Source organism: Balaenoptera borealis, assembly GCF_965194805.1.
Source record: "Balaenoptera borealis genome assembly, chromosome: 3".
Lineage (NCBI taxonomy): Eukaryota > Metazoa > Chordata > Mammalia > Artiodactyla > Balaenopteridae > Balaenoptera > Balaenoptera borealis.
In genome coordinates, this window is record NC_138866.1 from 152486928 (window position 1) to 152505402 (window position 18475).

The 18475-nt window shown below is 44.0% G+C and overlaps 1 protein-coding gene across 1 annotated transcript; it reads right to left on the reverse strand.

The window, feature by feature from the left end:
* Window positions 1-4180: 4180 nt before the first annotated feature.
* ANKRD34C (ankyrin repeat domain 34C) lies at window positions 4181-12834 on the reverse strand. Its single transcript, XM_082388523.1, has one exon. It carries the CDS (start codon window positions 6653-6655, stop codon window positions 5048-5050), a length of 1608 nt encoding a protein of 535 aa, XP_082244649.1. The 5' UTR covers window positions 6656-12834; the 3' UTR covers window positions 4181-5047.
* Window positions 12835-18475: the final 5641 nt, after the last annotated feature.

The following is an 18475-nucleotide window of genomic DNA, read 5'->3' on the forward strand; positions in this document are numbered from 1 at the left end:
CCCCCTTTTTAAAAAAATTTTAATGGAGTATAGTTGCTTTACAGTGTTGTGTTAGTTTCTGCTGTACAGCAAAGTGAATCAGCTATACGTATACATATATCCTCTGTTTTTTGGATTTCCTTCCCATTTAGGTCACCACAGAGCACGGAGTAGAGTTCCCGGTGCTATACAGTAGGTTCTCATTAGTCATCTATTTTATACAGAATAGTGTATATATGTCGATCCCAATCTCCCAATTCATCCCACCCCCACTTCCTCACTTGGTATCCATAAGTTTGTTCTCTACATCTGTGTCTCTATTTCACTTTTGCAAATAAGTTCATCTGTACCATTTTTCTAGATTCCAAATATAAGCGATATTATACGATATTTGTTTTTCTCTTTCTGACTTACTTCACTCTGTATGACAGTCTCTAGGTCCATCCAGGTCTCTCTGCAAATGGCACTATTTCGTTTCTTTTTATGGCTGAGTGATATTCCATTGTATATATGTAAATACCACATCTTCTTTATCCATTCGTCTGTTGATGGACACTTAGGTTGCTTCCCTTTTCTCCCCCTTGTTAACTGTAGTGTAAGCCCGCCAGCTGGCTTTTCTTTTTGTCATGCAAGTGCCTGACTTAATTTTGATGGCTGAGGCATCCACTTCAAAGGTGGCCTCCGCCTCAAAGATGGCTATCTCGATAAGTACACATTGCCAGCCACACAGGACTAAATAAAGAGCCAGGTCATGCCCCCACCCACTCCCCAACTTTGTTTTAGAGATCTTGGTTGATTTCAGTGACTGACCATTTGGGCCTCTTGTTTTTTCTCTTCCCACACTTTAAATTCCTGCTCTTATGTTTTAAATTCACTAATAAAGAGTGAGCCCGTGAAACCCTAGGTCCTCAGCTTGGACCCCAATGAAAGCAGAACCCCAGGCCTGGGCCCTCTGTCTACCCACAGCCTCACTGTGTGACCCCAGGTGTGCCACGTAATTTCCAGGACCTGTAAGTAACAAACCTCTTTTTTTCAAAGTTTCTTGATGATTATTGCTGAGGGCTTCTTGCAACCACAATAAGAACCACAAGGGCTGGTCCAGCCATAACATAGGTTATCAATAGGCTGAGATGGGCACAAAACAATATAATTTATTTCAACCGTCTAAGAAGGAACCTAAGGGTAAGGTTTGGAACTTTCCAGGGAATCAGGAAGTCTGGATGAAGTCTGAATCACAGAATTCTAGAGTTTAAGAGAGAAGAGAGACCATCCACCTGGTTTATTTGATACTTACCACCCTGCCCTGGAGTAAGAGCTAAGAGAAATCAGCTTATATTAACATTCATCGACATTAGAAATAGGGCCCAAGGAGGGATATCCAGGGACCCTACCAGTAGCAGATGGCAGGTGCAACCCTGGGGGGAACCGAGCAGCAGGGGCAGAGGAAAAGAATTCACCCCCTTTGCGGCAATGCACCTTCTCATTCTTAGCCATTTTTTTTAACCAAAAAAGAAACTATAATACCTGTGTAGTTAAAAATTCATTTTTTAAATCACGTGTACGTAAAATAGTAGGTGTTTGCTCAGGTCGATGTCACCAGGCAGTCATGTCAAAGCCATCTTAAGGAAAAGGTAATATTTATAATTGAGATTTCACTAAGAAAAATGGGAAATACTTACTATTGAAGGATTGTAATATATCTTTTATTGACATATTAGAAATATCTAATTAGTTCCATTACATGGATTTTGATACATCCTTGAGCACATCGTCAGCTCGAGACTAGGATAGAACTCTGTAGAGAACCAGTTCAAGCAACACACGATACATCTGAAGTGCCAACACACACAGAGGAGGAAGGTCAGACAAAACCTGCATTTACTCGATGGCAAACAAACAAAGGCTTTAGAAGGTCCAGAAATTGAACCCAAATTCCAGATTTGAAACTTCAGACTCACATTCTATAATGTATTTTGATAAACATTCCAGAGAGTCTTAAGTAGATAGGTTATTGAAACTAGTTTGTGGCTATCTTCTGTAGTGACCCTAGGCTCCCCCAAATCTCTGATCTAGGAAGCGTGATTCAATCTAAATATGCTTTTAAAAAAGCATTTCTCTGAGGTGTGTTAACACGAAGAAAATTGCCCATGTATGCATTAACCGTAATTAAGTATTGCAGTGGTTGTACTAGTTTGGAACAGTCTAATTCAACTAATGCATCATCAGATAGTGATGAAACAAGGTACTATCCTGATAACCGTCTACAGAAAGGCCAATGGAAAGGTCACAGCTAATGGATGCAGGCAGGAAGTGGCATGAGCGTACCTGCTGTTACGCATCTGTGTGATGGATGGGCAGGCTATTCCAAATGGGCAACTCATCACGTTTAGTGTTTCACCTAAGCTAATTGCTATGAATGTACCACATTCACTACTTAGGATAAATTAGGCTTTCAAATCTTAGCTAAAGGTTTAGAAAAATTCTCTTATGCAGTGTCTTGCTATCCCCACAGTTAGATACTATCAATACTAGCAGAGGTTAGTTTTAACTGACACTAACGACCATTGGAAAAGTACTTAAAATGTGTAGTGTGTGTGTGTTCCTTTAATGAGCTGCTGAGAACAGTGGTTGTCTGTCTGGTTCTCTCTTTAATATATCAGGATTGTTGCTTTGCCTGTAATCACATCCAGTTGGTGAGAACTCTTACCATCTAAATGGTCCTGAAAAGCCTATGGGTTGTGACACACAACCAAGGTCATGAGCCCTAGATTTTCACTAGCTTATGTGCTATTCTTCTCATTTTCTTCCCTTCCTGCCAAGTACAAGAGGCCATTAGCACTCAGGTCAAGAATCCTGAAGGCCCACGTTGTATATAAGTCATCTTACTAAATTACAGTTTGAATTGCCTTTAAGTTAGTGGGACCGCCTAGCCAGCCAGCCAGACCTACACCTTCATGCAGTTTGGGTGCTCTTGACATATTTCTACCATGTACACAATCATTCTCCTAGAGCAGTGGTGATCAGCTAAGGTGATGACACCTCCAGGAGATGTCTGGCTGTGTCTGAAAGCATTTTTGGTTGTCACAATTTAGGATGAGGATGCTACTGATATCTAACGGGTAGAGACCAGGAATGCTGCTAAACAACTTACAATGTACAGGACAGTCTCCCACAGGAAAGAATTATCCAGCCCAAAAGGTCCATAGTGCCGAGGCTGAGCATGCGCCTGCCCTAAAGGAATTACTAAAAAACAAACACTCGGTGTATTTATAACCATCATTAGCACTTCTGATTGGGATATACAGATACATTTCTAGCAAATGTCATAGAAATGGTCTGATATGCAGAGCTTCTGTGGCAGAATTTCTTTTACTCTACAAATGAGTTTAAGGCTCAGTATTTACAGAACCCCTGAGAATCTCAAGGGGCCCTTTGAATATTTCAGCTAGACTTTGCTTCACTTTGTGTAGGGTATTAGGTATTATTTGAGATTTTGAGGCTTCGGAGGTCTAAAGGAGTATTAAAATCAGCTGCCTCTTTTCCAATTACTTCTACCTGTGCCAGGCACAGTCACAGGCACTTTCATACATTATCTCATTTAATTCTCACCACAAACTTGTAAGGTGAAGCATTACTAACCCCATTTTACAGATGAGGGAGTGGAGGCTTGGAGAAGTTAAGCCACTTCCTCAAGGTCACGCAGCTGGTAAATGATGAAATAGAGATACAAACCCAAATCTCAAAGTCTTTCCTTTTTCCTCTATGTGATGCTATCCCCAAGGACTACTGAATTTTTTTAACCATAGAGCAAACATATCTAAGCAGCATGAAAGAAAACAATAAATGGGAAAATAACCAGAAATATCTTCATCTAGAATGTGGCTACATTACACCAAACGTGCTAAATGTCTGCTTCCATTCTTGGGTTCGTACAAAGTGGCTTGAAAAAGTTGTACAGGTTATTTCTACAAATCTCCCATCACATAGATAATTCAGGCAAAGAAGAAACCAGATGTTCTTGAATTTCCCAGAAAAGTGAAGGGGAAGTGACAGTTTGCATCCCTTAAAATTTTCAGGCTACAAGTGGTCCCCACTGCCTCTGGCCTGAGAACCATCTACTCTACCTTGTAATATGTGCATCTCCCATCACCATGTATCATTCTAGTTTGGGGAGATCTTACCAAGTTTTTTTTTTAAAAGAATAATCAGGAAATGCTTCTTATGTGTCTATTCTATGAGTTGTATAATACAAAACTCCAAATTACCTAATAGCCCCTGACTGTTTTTCACAAGATTTCAACACAGAACCTGTGTCAGGGCAGGAGGCCAAGGCCAGTTTCATTTCTGGGCAAGATTCATCTCTGAGGCACCAGCTACTGTGACACAACAGAATTTGGGGGACACGTAGATCTAATATTTGGGGACTCAAAGCACACCCGAATTAGTACATGGATAAAGCCTGTTACCGGAGTTCTGAAAGATCTCAACTATGCTACACTAGCCAGTGCCCCATGACATGGTAAGAGGCAGGACCCGAATACCAGAACCTCTCTGATGGGAGAATTCTACCTCCATTCCTCCAGATGTAACACAGATACCCATATTTAACAGCCCAAAGATTGGTTTTGAACTTTTGCACATTCTAAAAAGCCTCATTTTCTTTGTAGGCACTTTATAGATTTATTACACATGACATCCTCCAAATACCATCTTGTGATTTAAATTGTTTGTCTGATAGAAAATAATGGGTGTCAGCAGCTTAGATCATTGTACCTGCTGTGTGACTTTCAGACTCCAAAGGTTTTCTTCCTTTGGAGATTTTTTTTTTTGGCAATTTCATCTCCAAAACCCAATTATACTGGGCTCTTTTCAAGTAGGCCTATAAAAACCCAGATGTTCTTTCAGAAGGGAAGCAGCTCCGTTTCCATCTCTTCTGAAGCAGCCACACACCAACATTAAGGAGTGATCAAGATGCAGAAACTCTGCATGACTGTGTTAGTCTAGATTATGGTACTTTTCATAAACTACATAGATTTAAAAAAAAAAAAAAACCTCACTGAAAAAGCTTCTAGGTCATGATTTCTTCAAAGTCAGACAGCTGCTTCATCTGTTCAATTTGCATAGAATGCCTTCTGAGGAGCTTCTTTTTACTTCTCAAGTCAACTCTCTTTGGTGAACTTGGAGCAACAGGTACCATGGATTTTAAGCCACTAGCAAGTGGAGAGGAAGGTTTGCTGCTCGATCTAATATCCGGGATAGGTGGGTTCAGATTTACATTTAAAGGCGGAAGGAAGCCAGGCCTGGTCTGGGAAATTCGGTCTAGTAGCAGAGTTCCGGAACCCCGTCTTTCTAGAAGATGGGGTGGCCTGTGGCGCGCTGAGCTGGGAGACGTGCAGGGCACAGCATCCAGGGCCTCCCTGGAGCCCTGGAAAAGAGACAAGTGGGAGTTGTTGATCTTCTTTCGATCTAAGGGTCCCTTGCCTGATTCAAGGGAAATGGAGTTGGGCGGGTCAGCCCCTGGCTGTAAATCTAAATCATAGAGGCCATTTTCCAGCCGTTTGAGGGACACCGCATCTTTGAGAGCAGAGGGGCCTGATGGGCCAATACCACCCTTCTCTTGGTCAATAGGGAGAGTTCCTCTTCTGGCCAGACGTGAGTGCGGAGGCTGACTTTTCTCGCTGGCTGCCTTCCACGAGGCCAGTGCCGAAGAGGCTGGAATCTTCAGAACCTGCTCCGTGAGCATGTGGAAGAGGCTGGGGTCTTTGCTATCAATACTGTTGGTTCTGGAGAGGGGGCCCCTTTTGGGGAAGGACATGTCACTGATGCTCTTGATGACCTCGCTGTCTGCACCTGCGCCATGGGTCTCATCCTGGCGCATAGAGGCGGCCAACACGGAGGGCGCGGTCAGGCCCCAGGGCTCAGATTGGAGCCTCTTCAGTTGAGGCAAACGGGCCCTTTTGAGGCTCCCAGCTTTCCTAGTGGGTGACCCAGGCTCATTAGGAGCCTTGGAGTTGTTGCAACCACCTGGATGCCCTGATTGGAGGCTAAAGAAGTCATCTTCCTTCTCACTGGGTGGAGAGCCCAGGCCTGGAGCCTTCAGTTCAATATCCGAGGGAGATGCATACAGTGGAGGTGACTGTCTGTCTTCCTCTTTGGGTGAAGGAGGGACATTAAGATACTGTTTGGTGGTTTTGGTGCCTGAAGATGATTTACCCGTTGTTATAATAATCACCTCCTTGCCTTTGGCTTTGCAGGCATCCAGGAGATGTTTCAATGCATCCTGATCATCTGCATTTATTGCGTAAACCAGAGCTGAAGCCCCTGTGCGATCCTCGAGGCTGGGGTCTGCTCCATTCTCCAGTAGCAAGGAGACCACTTCTCCCCCAGCTCTTCTGATGCAAGCATGGATGAGGGCGGTCTTGCCAGACTTATCCTGAATATTGGGGTCCGCCCTGTTGTCCAGCAGATACTTCACCATCTTGGACTTGCTGATGCTTTGCTGGTCCACGTGTTTGGTGATACATGCCACCATGAGAGCCGTTTCGCCTTTGTCGTTGCTTTCGTTGATGTAAGCACCCCCTTCCAGGAGGAGTCTGGTCAGCCTGAGCCTCCCCAGCCACACGGCCTTTAAAAGTGAGTTTCCATCAGTCCTTAATTCGGTGTCGTCATCCATCATACTGGCTACAGCTTAGAGTCTCTGAGCCACAGTGGCGATCAGACCTAGCAAGGGAAGAAGAGAGAAAAGGTCATGTATTCGATAGAGCTGATCTGAGCAGCAAGGCTGTTACAGAGTCTGGATACAGTCATGTCCCAGTTTGATCCCAAGTTACACCACCTTACTTGGTTATTTAACTTCTCCGGGTTTATTTCTTCATCTGTAACATGGCAGGGGTGACTGTGGTGATAGTGGCAAGCTACCTGACTTTGTGAAGATTAAATGAGACAGTGTATATAAAACACGTAACCACACGTAAAGCGGTTGGCATGACGCCTAGGAGAGAGCAAGCAATAAAACGTGCAAGCTCTTACTGCGTTGACTGCATGAGACTTATCACAAATGCCGTTTAAGAAACTTTGTTTTCTGTCTGTCGGCATCACTAAAGTCTAAGTTTCCATAAGGAAAGGTCTGAGTCTATCTTGTTCACTGTTGTAGCCTCAGCGTTTAGCAATGAGTCACACTTAATAGGTTACCTCGTAAATAATGGTTTAATGCAGTGTAGTTCTAGGTGTGTATCAAAAAGAGCAGTAGGAAATACACCAAAATGGTGATAGGATTATGAAGAGTTTCCTTTTCTTCTCTTTGCTGTACTTCCTAAACTAAACATGTATCACCATTGTCGTAGGGGGGAAATACTGTAAAACAAAAGCAACCCAGCTGCCCATTTCCAGGTTGTAGCCCCCACTGTTCAAGCAGATGTCAGAGCTCTCATCCTCATTCAGACTCTCAGAATAGCTCAAATAATGCAATGCTACATCCTCCTCTCTGGTTGAACAGATCTGAGGCAGAGGATGGACAAGGGGATTGCCTTTTTGCTCACGAATGTTAGGAAATAAACCTCGTTCCGGAGCTCCCCCCCGCTGAGGTCTGTCAAACCTGGGTTTTCTGCTTTGGTTCTCCTCGTGTCAATTACCTAATTCCTGGACTCAGAGCCTCCAAAATGGGTGTTGGTCACGAGATCTCCCACGAATAAGGAGAAATGGTCTCCCAGAATTGATGCCCTGCCAGCCCCGGGTCCCTCACTGGCCATGCTCTGCCAGCACGGCCCCTCCATGTGGACTTTTTGTCCCTCAGGCTCCGCTAAGCAGGTGTCACAATGCCTGAGTTTTCCTTCTCTGATGCATGTCATCCTTCCTCTTACCCCACTACCCTGAGCAGTTATTGATCAATTTCTATTCCTCTATTAAATAAGAAGTCAACTGCTTTTCTTGGCTGAAGTTGAGAGATGGGTATATTGCCTTTTAAAACTTTTAATCCATGAATAGATACTCTGTTTAAAAAAAAAAAAAGCCCAAATCACACTTAAGTATATAAAGAAGAGTACCCTTTACACGCCCCCAGCCCACCTTGAAGCCACTCATCTCTTCAGAATTAACTGTGGTTAGCAGTCTAGGTTGTATCTTTCTGCTTCAGATCATTTTCTGCTTCTTCCAAATGCATTATTGTAATAACGCCATCTCAGTCTGATCTTGTTGCAGTTGTGTTTGTGTGTTCCTATGAGATTTTCTGTAAAATCCCTACCATCCAAAGACACTGTATATTATTAAATGCATTCACAAGAAGTTTGTTTCTGTCTCTTCAACTCTGTGCTTCTTTCTTCAATCTCCTACTGAGTCCTTCTTCCTCTCTCCCTCTCTCTCTCTCCCCGCCTGCGCCCCCAGATGTGGCCATTCTTTCTCTTCTGTTTCTGTTATTTTAACTCTTCTGTGGTCATATGATCATTGATCATTTTATTACAGTTCTATGTGTCTATAAGCTTGTTAGTCCCCAAACTCTGGACATCTAAAGCAGAATTTTCAAGGGCTAAATAAAGAAAAGGCAATGTGCAGTGAAAACATGCTGTTTTCCATTCCATCCAAGGGGCCCTTCGCCTCCTGGCCACACCTCTTCAGCATCTGCCCTGCTACTCCTGTTCTCTTTATACGCCATCTATCTTGAAATCTGGTTATTTCTCAAATGCCCCACTGTTTGTTTTTCTTCCTTCTAACCTTGTTCATGTTTCTAACTCTAAGACCTCCCTGCTCTTCTTTAATTATTCATCATCCCTCAAGTCTCAGCTCAAATGTTACTTCCTTTTTAATCAAGAGAAAAATCACTCAGGATGGAAGGGAGAAAGTGGAATAAAATGACAACTGACTCATTTGCAGACTATATAAAGAACTCCTACAAATCACTTCCTCCAAAAGAGGATACACAAATGGCCAATAAGCGCAGAAAAAGGTGCTCAGCCTTGTTAGTAATCAAGGAAAATCAAATTACAGCACAATGAGATACCACTACACCCTCCAGCATGGCTAAAATTAGACCGACAGTACCAAGGATGGAGGAAGATGGGAGGATTCAGGAACATGTTGGTGGGAGCATAAATTGGCTCCACTAAATTAATGCCTACACTCTGACCCAGTAATTCCATGCCTGGGTTTAGGTGTGTGATAGACTGAAAAGCATGGCCACAAAGTCCTGCCATCCCAGTGTGCACACCACTTGCCATGAGGTCTTGCCTCTCCTCCCATGGAGAGGAGGCGTCAGCATGTGATTTTCTTTGACCAATAAAACGCAGCAGAACTAACTCTGTGTGACATTCAAGGTATGGCCCCAGTGAACCTTGTAGCTTCAAGATTTGCTCTCTTGGAATCCAACTGCCATGTGCGGAAGTCTGGGGTATCCCTAACCAGAAAGGACACCGGGCGCTTCAGCTGACAGCCACAGTGAACATCAGAGTGTGCACGAGGCCAGCCAAAGCCCCAGATGATTGCAACTGTGTGAGGGAACCCAGGTGAGGCCAGCAGAAGTTCCCAGAGGCTGGTCCAAATCGCAGAATATGAGCAAATAAATGATTATTGTTTTAAGCCACTCATTTTGGGATGCTTTGTTCTCAGGAATAGATTACTGATAAATATGCATAGCAAAACGTGTGCAAAAATGATCCTGGCAGTGAAAACTAGAAACAACCCATCAAGAAGAAAATAAAGAAATTGTAGTATATTCGTATTCATACACTGGAATATTATACATCATCTTTACATTCTCTCTCGCTCTCTCGTGCGTGTGCTCTCTCTCTCTCTCTCTCTCACACACACAGACAAACACACATGCACGCACACGCACTCACACACACAACGTACCAAAAGAAAAAAGTGGATACTGCATCCCCTGGGTTCAACTTTCTCAATTGAAGTATTGATCTGGTTAATCATCTGGGTCCACCTCCTCCCCATATCTCTGAGCCCCTCGAGGCAGGAAAACTGTCCTTTCTCCCCCATCAGCTGTGTGATAATTCGAAAGTAAGATAAAGGAAAAGATAGAGGAAGGGAGGAAGAGAAAAAGGAAAGGAAGATGGGAAGGAGACGTGGGTGGATCATTGGGTTATCTCTCTGTGTTGTGTGTGGTGCAAATCACATAGCTCTGGACTACCTCGAAGTCCGGGGAGGGGGTGCGGGGAGTAGGGGAGGCACGTAGGGAACAAAAGAGAAAAGGAAAGCAGGGAAGAAGATGGACTATCTGGGAGATGCTTCTCTCCCTTCACTTGGAATCAGTGGCCACCTCCTCCCCTGAGCCCAGGCTTGTCCCCAGTCAACACTGCCCTGGCCCCTAAGGAGAGAGCAGGATGGAGGCATAGCATCCGAGTTGTTCTCTGAGGTCTGGAATCTCTAGCCCATCTATAGAGGTAACATTCTCTGTCCACAGTGAGCTAGTTTTCGGGTTGTCTCTAACCATTTTTTCACTGTGGGCCTCCCCACTGAAATTCCTTAAATGACTAAAATGCAGGAGCTCCGTGTGAGGACAGAATCAGACCCTTCCCTCATTCTTGTAGCCCAGATCAAATGTACTGCCTTAACATTAACTGTTGGTGTGCTGCATTTGCCTTACACTTTTCATGTCAAGAAAATTGGGTTGAAAAGATTGCAGTTCACACAGATGTAGAGAATGGACATATGGATACTGGGTGCGGAGGAAAGGAGGGGTGGGATGAGTTGGGAGATTGGGATTGACATATATACGCTACTGTGTATAAAATAGATGAGAACTAATGAGAACTTACTGGATAGCACAGGGGACTCTACTCAGTGCCCTGTGGTGACCCAAATGGGAAGGAAATCCAAAAAAGAGGGGATATATGTATGCGTATAGCTGATTCACTTTGCTGTACAGCAGAAACTAACACAACATTGTAAAGCAACTATACTCCAATAAAAATTAATTTAAAAAAATAAAAATAAAAGATTGAAGTTCACATAGCTAGTTAACAAGAGCCTTGCAAATTACGCCAGACTTGCTTTTTGTATCATCCCAGATTCACATAGCCCTGTCTGCTTACCCTCTCTGTGGGTTGGCCGCTCACCTTGCTCTCTTGCCTGAGTGGCCTTAGCAAGTTCTATACCTTGGTCTTAGAGTCAGGACACCGCTGCTGCTGTCACTGCTACGGATGGCTGAGCCCCACACCCGGTTTCAACTGATCAGGAGAAACTGACTATTGGAGAAAGCTGTTGGAGAAAGTGTTTCTCCAACAGCTGCCTGGAGAGACAGAATTACTCAGCTCAGAAGTGTGGGGGGATTAGCCCTTTGCAGAGCAAAATATTGACCAATGGGAGATGAGAAGTAGATGTCAGGAAAACGCTTTTCCCTTTCGTCTCCTAATAGCCCGGTTTGGGTGAGTTTAAAAGATTTGGGTGGGATGCAATGGATTATACAACTTCCGCAAGACTGAGCAATCAGTGCACTTGTCTTCAAGCCGTGAGTAGCTCAATAACGTAGCCCTTGTATTTGCTCTTCCTCTTGCCTGGCCTCGTATTCCATTTCCCCTTATTCCTACTTCCTAAGGGTTTTGTTTGTTTGTTTGTTTTATTTTTAAATTTTTATTGGAGTATAGTTGATCTACAATGTTGTGTTAGTTTCAGGTGTACAGCAAAGTGAATCAGTTATACATATACATATATCCACTATTTTTTTAGATTCTTTTCCCATATAGGTCATTACAGAGTATTGAGTAGAGTTCCCTGCCCTGTGCTATACAGTAGATTCTTTTTTTCTTAAATTGGAGTATAGTTTCTTTACAATGTTGTGTTAGTTTCTGCTGTGCAGCAAAGTGAATCAGCTCTATGTATACATATATCCCCTCTTTTTTGGATTTCCTTCCCATTTAGGTCACCGCAGAGCATTGAGTAGAGTCCCCTGTGCTATGCAGCAGGTTCTCATTAGACTTCCCAAGGTTTATAACCCAATGAAGTGTTAATACGTATGTTTTTGCCCCAGGCTGATACCAACTGCCTTCTTTGAAGCATCAAATGGCCCTATCAAATTTCCTCTCCCCCCCATTTAACAAATGAAGAAACTGAAGCCAAGAGTGAAGGATTGGCTTGCGCTGGGTCATTCAGAGATCAGTGAGTCGGTGACTCTTCTGAGATGTCCTGCCAGCCCACACTGAACCTTCTCTCTGTCATCTATCTCCCCGCACAGTGTTCAGCTTTTGGTAGGTGACTTTGTACTCTCTGACCTGCCCCATGTGCTTGACTGACTTGACCTTGGGTAGAATTTGACATTGAGACTGAGAAACACCAGTTATCTTGGGCTGTTTGTAGGAACTGAAGTGTTAGGGACTCCGGAGATAAGGCTGCGCTGGTCGGGTAGCCGCATGCACAGAGAAGCAGAAAGGCTGAAGTGCACAGTGAGAAGAATGAAGTAAACACACTGAGAAGCTGATACGAGAGGTGGAGAGAATCCCCTCTCTCTTCAGCAGTTCAGCTCCCTCTGGGGTCTGTGAACACTCTAGAAGCCATGTTTCTGTTTAGCATAGCTTGAGTTAATTTTTATTATTTATAAAAAGGTAAACCTTCACTAAAACACTGGCATTACTTGCTGGCTCATTCATTTATATATTCACCATCAAAGACTCAATGTGTCTACTCCACATTAGGTGTTGAAGAAATCTGTAGAATTCTATAGAATTCTAAAGAAATCTATAGAATTCAGGATTGGAAGGGTGAGACGGGAGGCTGGAGGAGCCTCTAAGAGATGGCGAGGTTCAGAAGCACCAAAGTGAGGAAGTTATGGAAGAATCAAGCTGGAGAGATGTTCGAAAGCTAGAATTGAATAGTGACCCGTCAAATGTGGGAGTCAACCAAGACCAAATTTACTTTTTTTTTTTTTTTTTTTTTTTTGGCTGCATTGGGTCTTTGTTGTTGCGCACAGGCTTTCTCTAGTTGCGGGGAGCAGGGGCTACTCTTCGTTGCAGTGCGCAGGCTTCTCATTGTGGTGGCTTCTCTTGTGGCAGAGCACGGGCTCTAGGTGCGCAGGCTTCAGTAGTTGTGGCACATGGGCTCATTAGTTGTGGCACACAGGCTTAATTGCTCCATGGCATGTGGGATCTTCCCAGACCAGGGCTCGAACCCGTGTCCCCTGCATTGGCAGGTGGATTCTTAACCACTGCGCCACCAGGGAAGTCCCCGAATTTACTTTAACTTGGGAATTTATCTCCTACTGTGCATCACAGAGAATGAATGTTAAAAACACCTAATGCTGGAAACAGCAGATGCCTTTCAGGCTTTCTAAGCTTGTTGGAAAAAAAGGAAGCAGTCCTGACTGAAAAGAGCTGGTACATGCCCAGAATTTTGAAATCCCATCCCCTTTGGCTGCTCTAGGCACCACGTTTTTATCTTTAAAAATTAGCAACCCCAAAGTGGTGAGGGGTTTCTTCAAGTGTTTCAGAAGAGGAGTAAACTGAGAAGTGAGCAAAGTTTGGCTGGTTCCTCCCTCTTGTGCTCCCTTCCCACCCCCACCCCCCAGCCCCACCATCCTTTTCACTTTTCAGGGCTGTTTTCTGTTTAATTCATCTCCACTATAATGGTGACTAACATAATTTCTGAAGGCACAGGGACTGGAAAAGAAATGCTGAAAACTAAAACATCACTAACACCAAAAAAAAAAAAAAATTGTTTTGATGGAGGGGATGAATGGGTGGAATTGTTTGCCTTTTTTGTCCAGAAACCTTTGAATTATTTCATTATCCACAAAATTATGGAAGTCTTAGACTTTTGAAGCTGAGAGGAGCCATCTTGTTCAATCTTTCCCAGTTTATAAGTGGGAAGTTTAAAGACAGAGATTGAGTCTTTAATCTCACTGAATCTAGGTTCTTTCACTCCCATGTCTTCCCAGACCTTTAGCCTGATTAGTGTAGAACAAGGCTGCATAATACTGGGCTGAGGGCTAAATGTGGTGCACAGTTATGTATTGCTCCACTGGAACAGTGCTTTAACTTTTTTTTTAATTTGAATGTTTTAAGATGGATTATGCATTGTCCAGTTTGACAAAGACCCTGCCATTCTCTGTAGTCTTACAAACTGGCCCAGTTCACACATTCAAGTTACTTACCTAGCCTCTGTAGGTATGTGGGTTTATGACATGAGGCATAAAAAGTAAAATACATGAACTTACAGGTCATGACGTTGTGTTTTTGTTCTTCCCATCACTTCCTAGTTTCTTACCTCTACAGGTTTGTTAGGAGGCTCCAACGAGCTGATGGATGCAGAAGCCCTTTTTATAAACTTTAAAGTATGATGTGCTTGTGTGAACCATTATAAATAGCTAACACTTCATTACTTCAGTGCAGATAAAATACCATTTGCTTTATCTCCACTTTCTTGAGTCTCATTGGCATCAGATTTCCAGTTAAACTTCCCTTGTTTGGCACAGCGGTAAATCTTTCAGAGGGTTGAGGCATTGCATTGGTTTCAAGACTACTCATATTAGAGCTAGTAGAAAAATTATGCAAAAGAGGAGCAACAGACTCCTACAAATGTCTGCAAAGTTTCTCATGTCCCTGTGTAAGGGACTGGATATACACTTTATTGTACTTTGTGACCCAAAGCAAGTTTCTAGGACTTTATAATATGCATATTTTATATTCATCTTATTTCTGGCTACAGCCTTCATCTTGTTTCTCCTCTATTTTCTTGACTGCTTCTAATATATATAAACCTGGCATCTTGTGGATCTTTATAAGTTGTTTTAAATTCTTTGTGGAACAAAATAGAATATAATCAATGAACATTTATTAGATTGATCCATATGACATTACTGTAGGTAAAAAATGGTCAAACCATCATCAGTTTCACATGGTCCAACCTGATATTTACAGTGCTTATCTAAATATATTTTAGTGCTGTAATTGCTCCATAATCCAAGCTCTGGAGGATGCACCAGTCATGGTGGAAGGATTACAGGATAGAGAAGCAGGAGACCTGGATTCTAACCTCAGCTCTGCTACTAGGTAGCTGAGTAATTGAGGGCAAGCATCGTCTTGCCAAATGAATAGAACTCCAGTTCTGCCTTACAAGATTTTTATAAGGATCAAAGGGCAGGCTATATGTGAACACTACCTACAAAGTCCTCTAAAAAGCCAAGGGGTTATTATGTTGAATTAAGCTCATCTAGAATCGTACCTCTAAGCTCTCCCAGCACCCTGTAGAGTGCCACTAATGTCATTACCAGTCCTCTTTCTCTTCCAATCACCTGCTGCCTCCTTTCTTGCCTCCACCACCCAACCACAATTCAAAGTTTGCTGAGTCTTTCCACATCCATGATCTCTTTGACCACCCTCCCCTCACACTTCTGCAAGGGAAGCTTTATTATCCTAATTTTACAGATACAGAGTCTGAAGTTCAGACATGTTAAGTAATTTTGCCCAAGAGCACACGTTTGTAAGTGGTACAGCTTTTATGCAAACTCTGTTCCTCTGAGCCCAAGTTCAGAGCTCCTTCACAGTGAGAATTCTGCTCAGACACATCTCCTGACTACTGCAGCCGGGAGTGGAGTTTAAGAACACAGCTCTACCATTGGGTGGTTGTATAAACTGGGCCAAGTTACTCAGCCTCTCTTGCCTCAGTTTTCTCATTTGTAAATTGGGGATAATCACAGACACATTTGTGGTGTGCTATAACAATAAAATAACTCATGTAGAGCTCCTAGCACAGGGCCTTGGCACATGGAAAATGCTCAATAAATGTTAAAATTTGAAGAAGTTTGGGTACACCTTTCCAAATTCAGGAGGCCACCCCGTTCAGCTGTAGTATTTGCGGAAGCTTGGGGGCTATCTTTATACTCCGCCTCTTCCTTCTGCAGTCACGGGAAGCAATTAGAAGCGGATCAGAAATTGAGTTCCACGTTTGCTCTTGCGATTCGAAAATCCTTTCTCCCAGCTCTAGGGGCGGCGTTAGGTAGTCACCCTCAGAGGCGAGCCGCGGTGGCCTGGGGCGAAGGAGACAGGATGCCCTGTGCTCACCGGGCGCCGCGCGCAGCCCTTTTGGGCTCTGTCCGAGGTGCTGAACGCCGCGGGCTCCGGGCGCGCGGGCAGTGCGTGAGGGCGTCCACTGTCGCCAGTGTCTGTGGGCATCTTCGAGAAGAAGGCAGAGCACGGGGGTCAGATGAAACCAGGACGGTAAGTGTTTCTCCCATCATTTCTCTAAAATGCTTAGATTCATACTCTTTACCATTTCTTGAACATTTTCAGGCTCATAACCTCTCACCTCCCGTTCATCATAGGTTTCTGCAATAATGTGGACTTTGCTCCCCCTTCAGTCCCTGCAGAAATTCAGGCGCAGCCCCGATCCACAACCATTTCCTAAAAAATTCATCCCCCTATGCATCTCATCCCCGCGCGTCAAAGCAAAAATTTAAAAAAAAATTTTTTTTAAACCATCTTTCACTCCTATCTCCCACAATTTCCTGTGATAAAAGCAGACTCTCTCCTACCAACCTCCCACTCATGCCTGTGGCTAAACTGTGCAGACTTACTTCTTAGGAGCTGAAGGTCCCGCCCAGGTGACCAGTGGAGACCCCGGGAGTGCGCTTACCTGGTGGGGACGCTCACCAAGCGAGGCCACCTGGGTCCAGGTCACGGGTCGTGTCATTCCTCCAAATGCAAAGTCAGAGGGCGCCCCGCACCCCTGCCTGAGGCTGTGGGTTGGCTTGCCAGGCTGAACCAGCGCCGGGAGCTGGGGTTACCTGGGGCCTCGCGGGTCCTGTTGAGTGACTTGCCCAGAACTTCTTTAAGGTTTATAAATAAAACTTCTGCGTCAGTTCCTTCAAACCACTCCTTGTTCCTCCAAGTTGCAGTGGGAACAAGGGAGTTTTTTTTAAAGAGAAAGAAAGAAGCATGAAAGAAAGATAAGAATTGTCCCCCGTTGTGGTTTGCAATCTCCTGCGCAACCCCGGCCCTCCAGCTCTTTCTTCGGCTCTACTGGCTGCCGAGGCTCTGCTGCCCGCTGGCGCCGGAGAGCATCTCTCCAGCCGCGACGCGAGCGGTTTGTGTGGGTGTGTGTGCTGGGGAGGAAGGAGGAAGGAGGGGGCAGCGGGGGTGGGGATGTGCCTACCTGCAGCTGCGGGCAGAGGCGCCGGCCACCCCGCCCCCTCATCTCCAGCTCTTGAGGGATTAGACTCGCTTAACAACTTAACCTGAGCCTCTAGGAGCCCCAGAGGGTGGGTGCAGATGGGACACGGCGACCCTTGGATCAGGCGAAGTGAGGGGACGCTCCCAAAGTCTGACACTGCAGATCCCAGACCAGGGTAGGGATTTGAACTCCTGTCTCCTTTGCTCTTTCCGCGGCTCTGCCTTCCTTCATAAAACGCCCTCGGATCTCAGGATGTCTGTCCACAGTGTGGGAAGGAGAGGGAGAGAAGAGGGGGCGAGTGAGACTGTAAGACCTGCGAGGAATCTGATTATCACAGACAAACCATTGGATTCCATTCCAACGCCATCCTTTAGCCCACCTCCTGCTTGTTCCTAGGACTTCCCAGGGAGCCATTCACCAACAATATTTGCTTCCTTTCTAACAGAAGTAATTCGTGGCTTGTATAGGATTCAAAGCACGCGGCATTATATTTAGAAAGCAGCTGCCCCCCCTCCGCCTAGCTGGTCACCTCCTTCCACTTAGTCCCATTCCCCCGAGGTAACCTGCATTTTCAAACCACAAACCCACTGATATATATTATCTGTCTATATCTATATCTATATCTGTCTATCTATACACACACACAAAGTTCTATTTTTCCTTTACAAAAAAGGTCCTACTTCTTGAGTCAATTTTAGTCATTTACATTTTCCTAGAAAATTGTCCATCTCACAATTTCAAGTTCACAGGCACGAAGTTACAACTAGTATTACCTTATAGTGTTTGCTTTTCTCTGAAATTATACCCCCTTTTCATTCTTAATATTGTTGATTTGTATTTTCTCCCTCCCCATGCCAATTTTTTTTTTTACCAAACTTGCCAGAGGGTTATCGATTTTATCGATCTTAAAGATATAAATATTGTTCTGTAATTTGCCTTTGTCACTTAATGTTTCCATAGTGTTACCTATGGAAATGTTTTCATGTGGCACCCATTATTTGTTAAGTACTGAATAATACTGGGGGGGGGGTCTTTCTCTGTAAAGCAGTTACAAGGTTTTGTGTACTCAAATCTGTATGTCTTATCTTTCATGGCTTCTAGATTTCCTACCTTGCTTAAGGAGACCCAGAATCACAAGAATAATTGCTTAAATGTTCTAGTAACTTAGAACTTTTTTGTTATTGTTGTTGTTGATGATGATATTGTTGGTTAGATTGTCAATTCATCTGGAAATTAGATTTATGCATAAGGTAGGACAAGGATTTGATGAAGGCGAGAAGCCAGCTGTCCCAACACCAAATCTGAATAGTCCATCCTCCTCTTACTGATTCAAGATGCCACCCTTAATTATACCACATATATATTCCCCCAACAAACTTTATGTGGTCAATGT

Bases quoted from the DNA above. Each gene is read 5' to 3' on its own strand.
- ANKRD34C (XM_082388523.1), bottom strand. From the start codon at position 6,655: ATGATGGATGACGACACCGAATTAAGGACTGATGGAAACTCACTTTTA.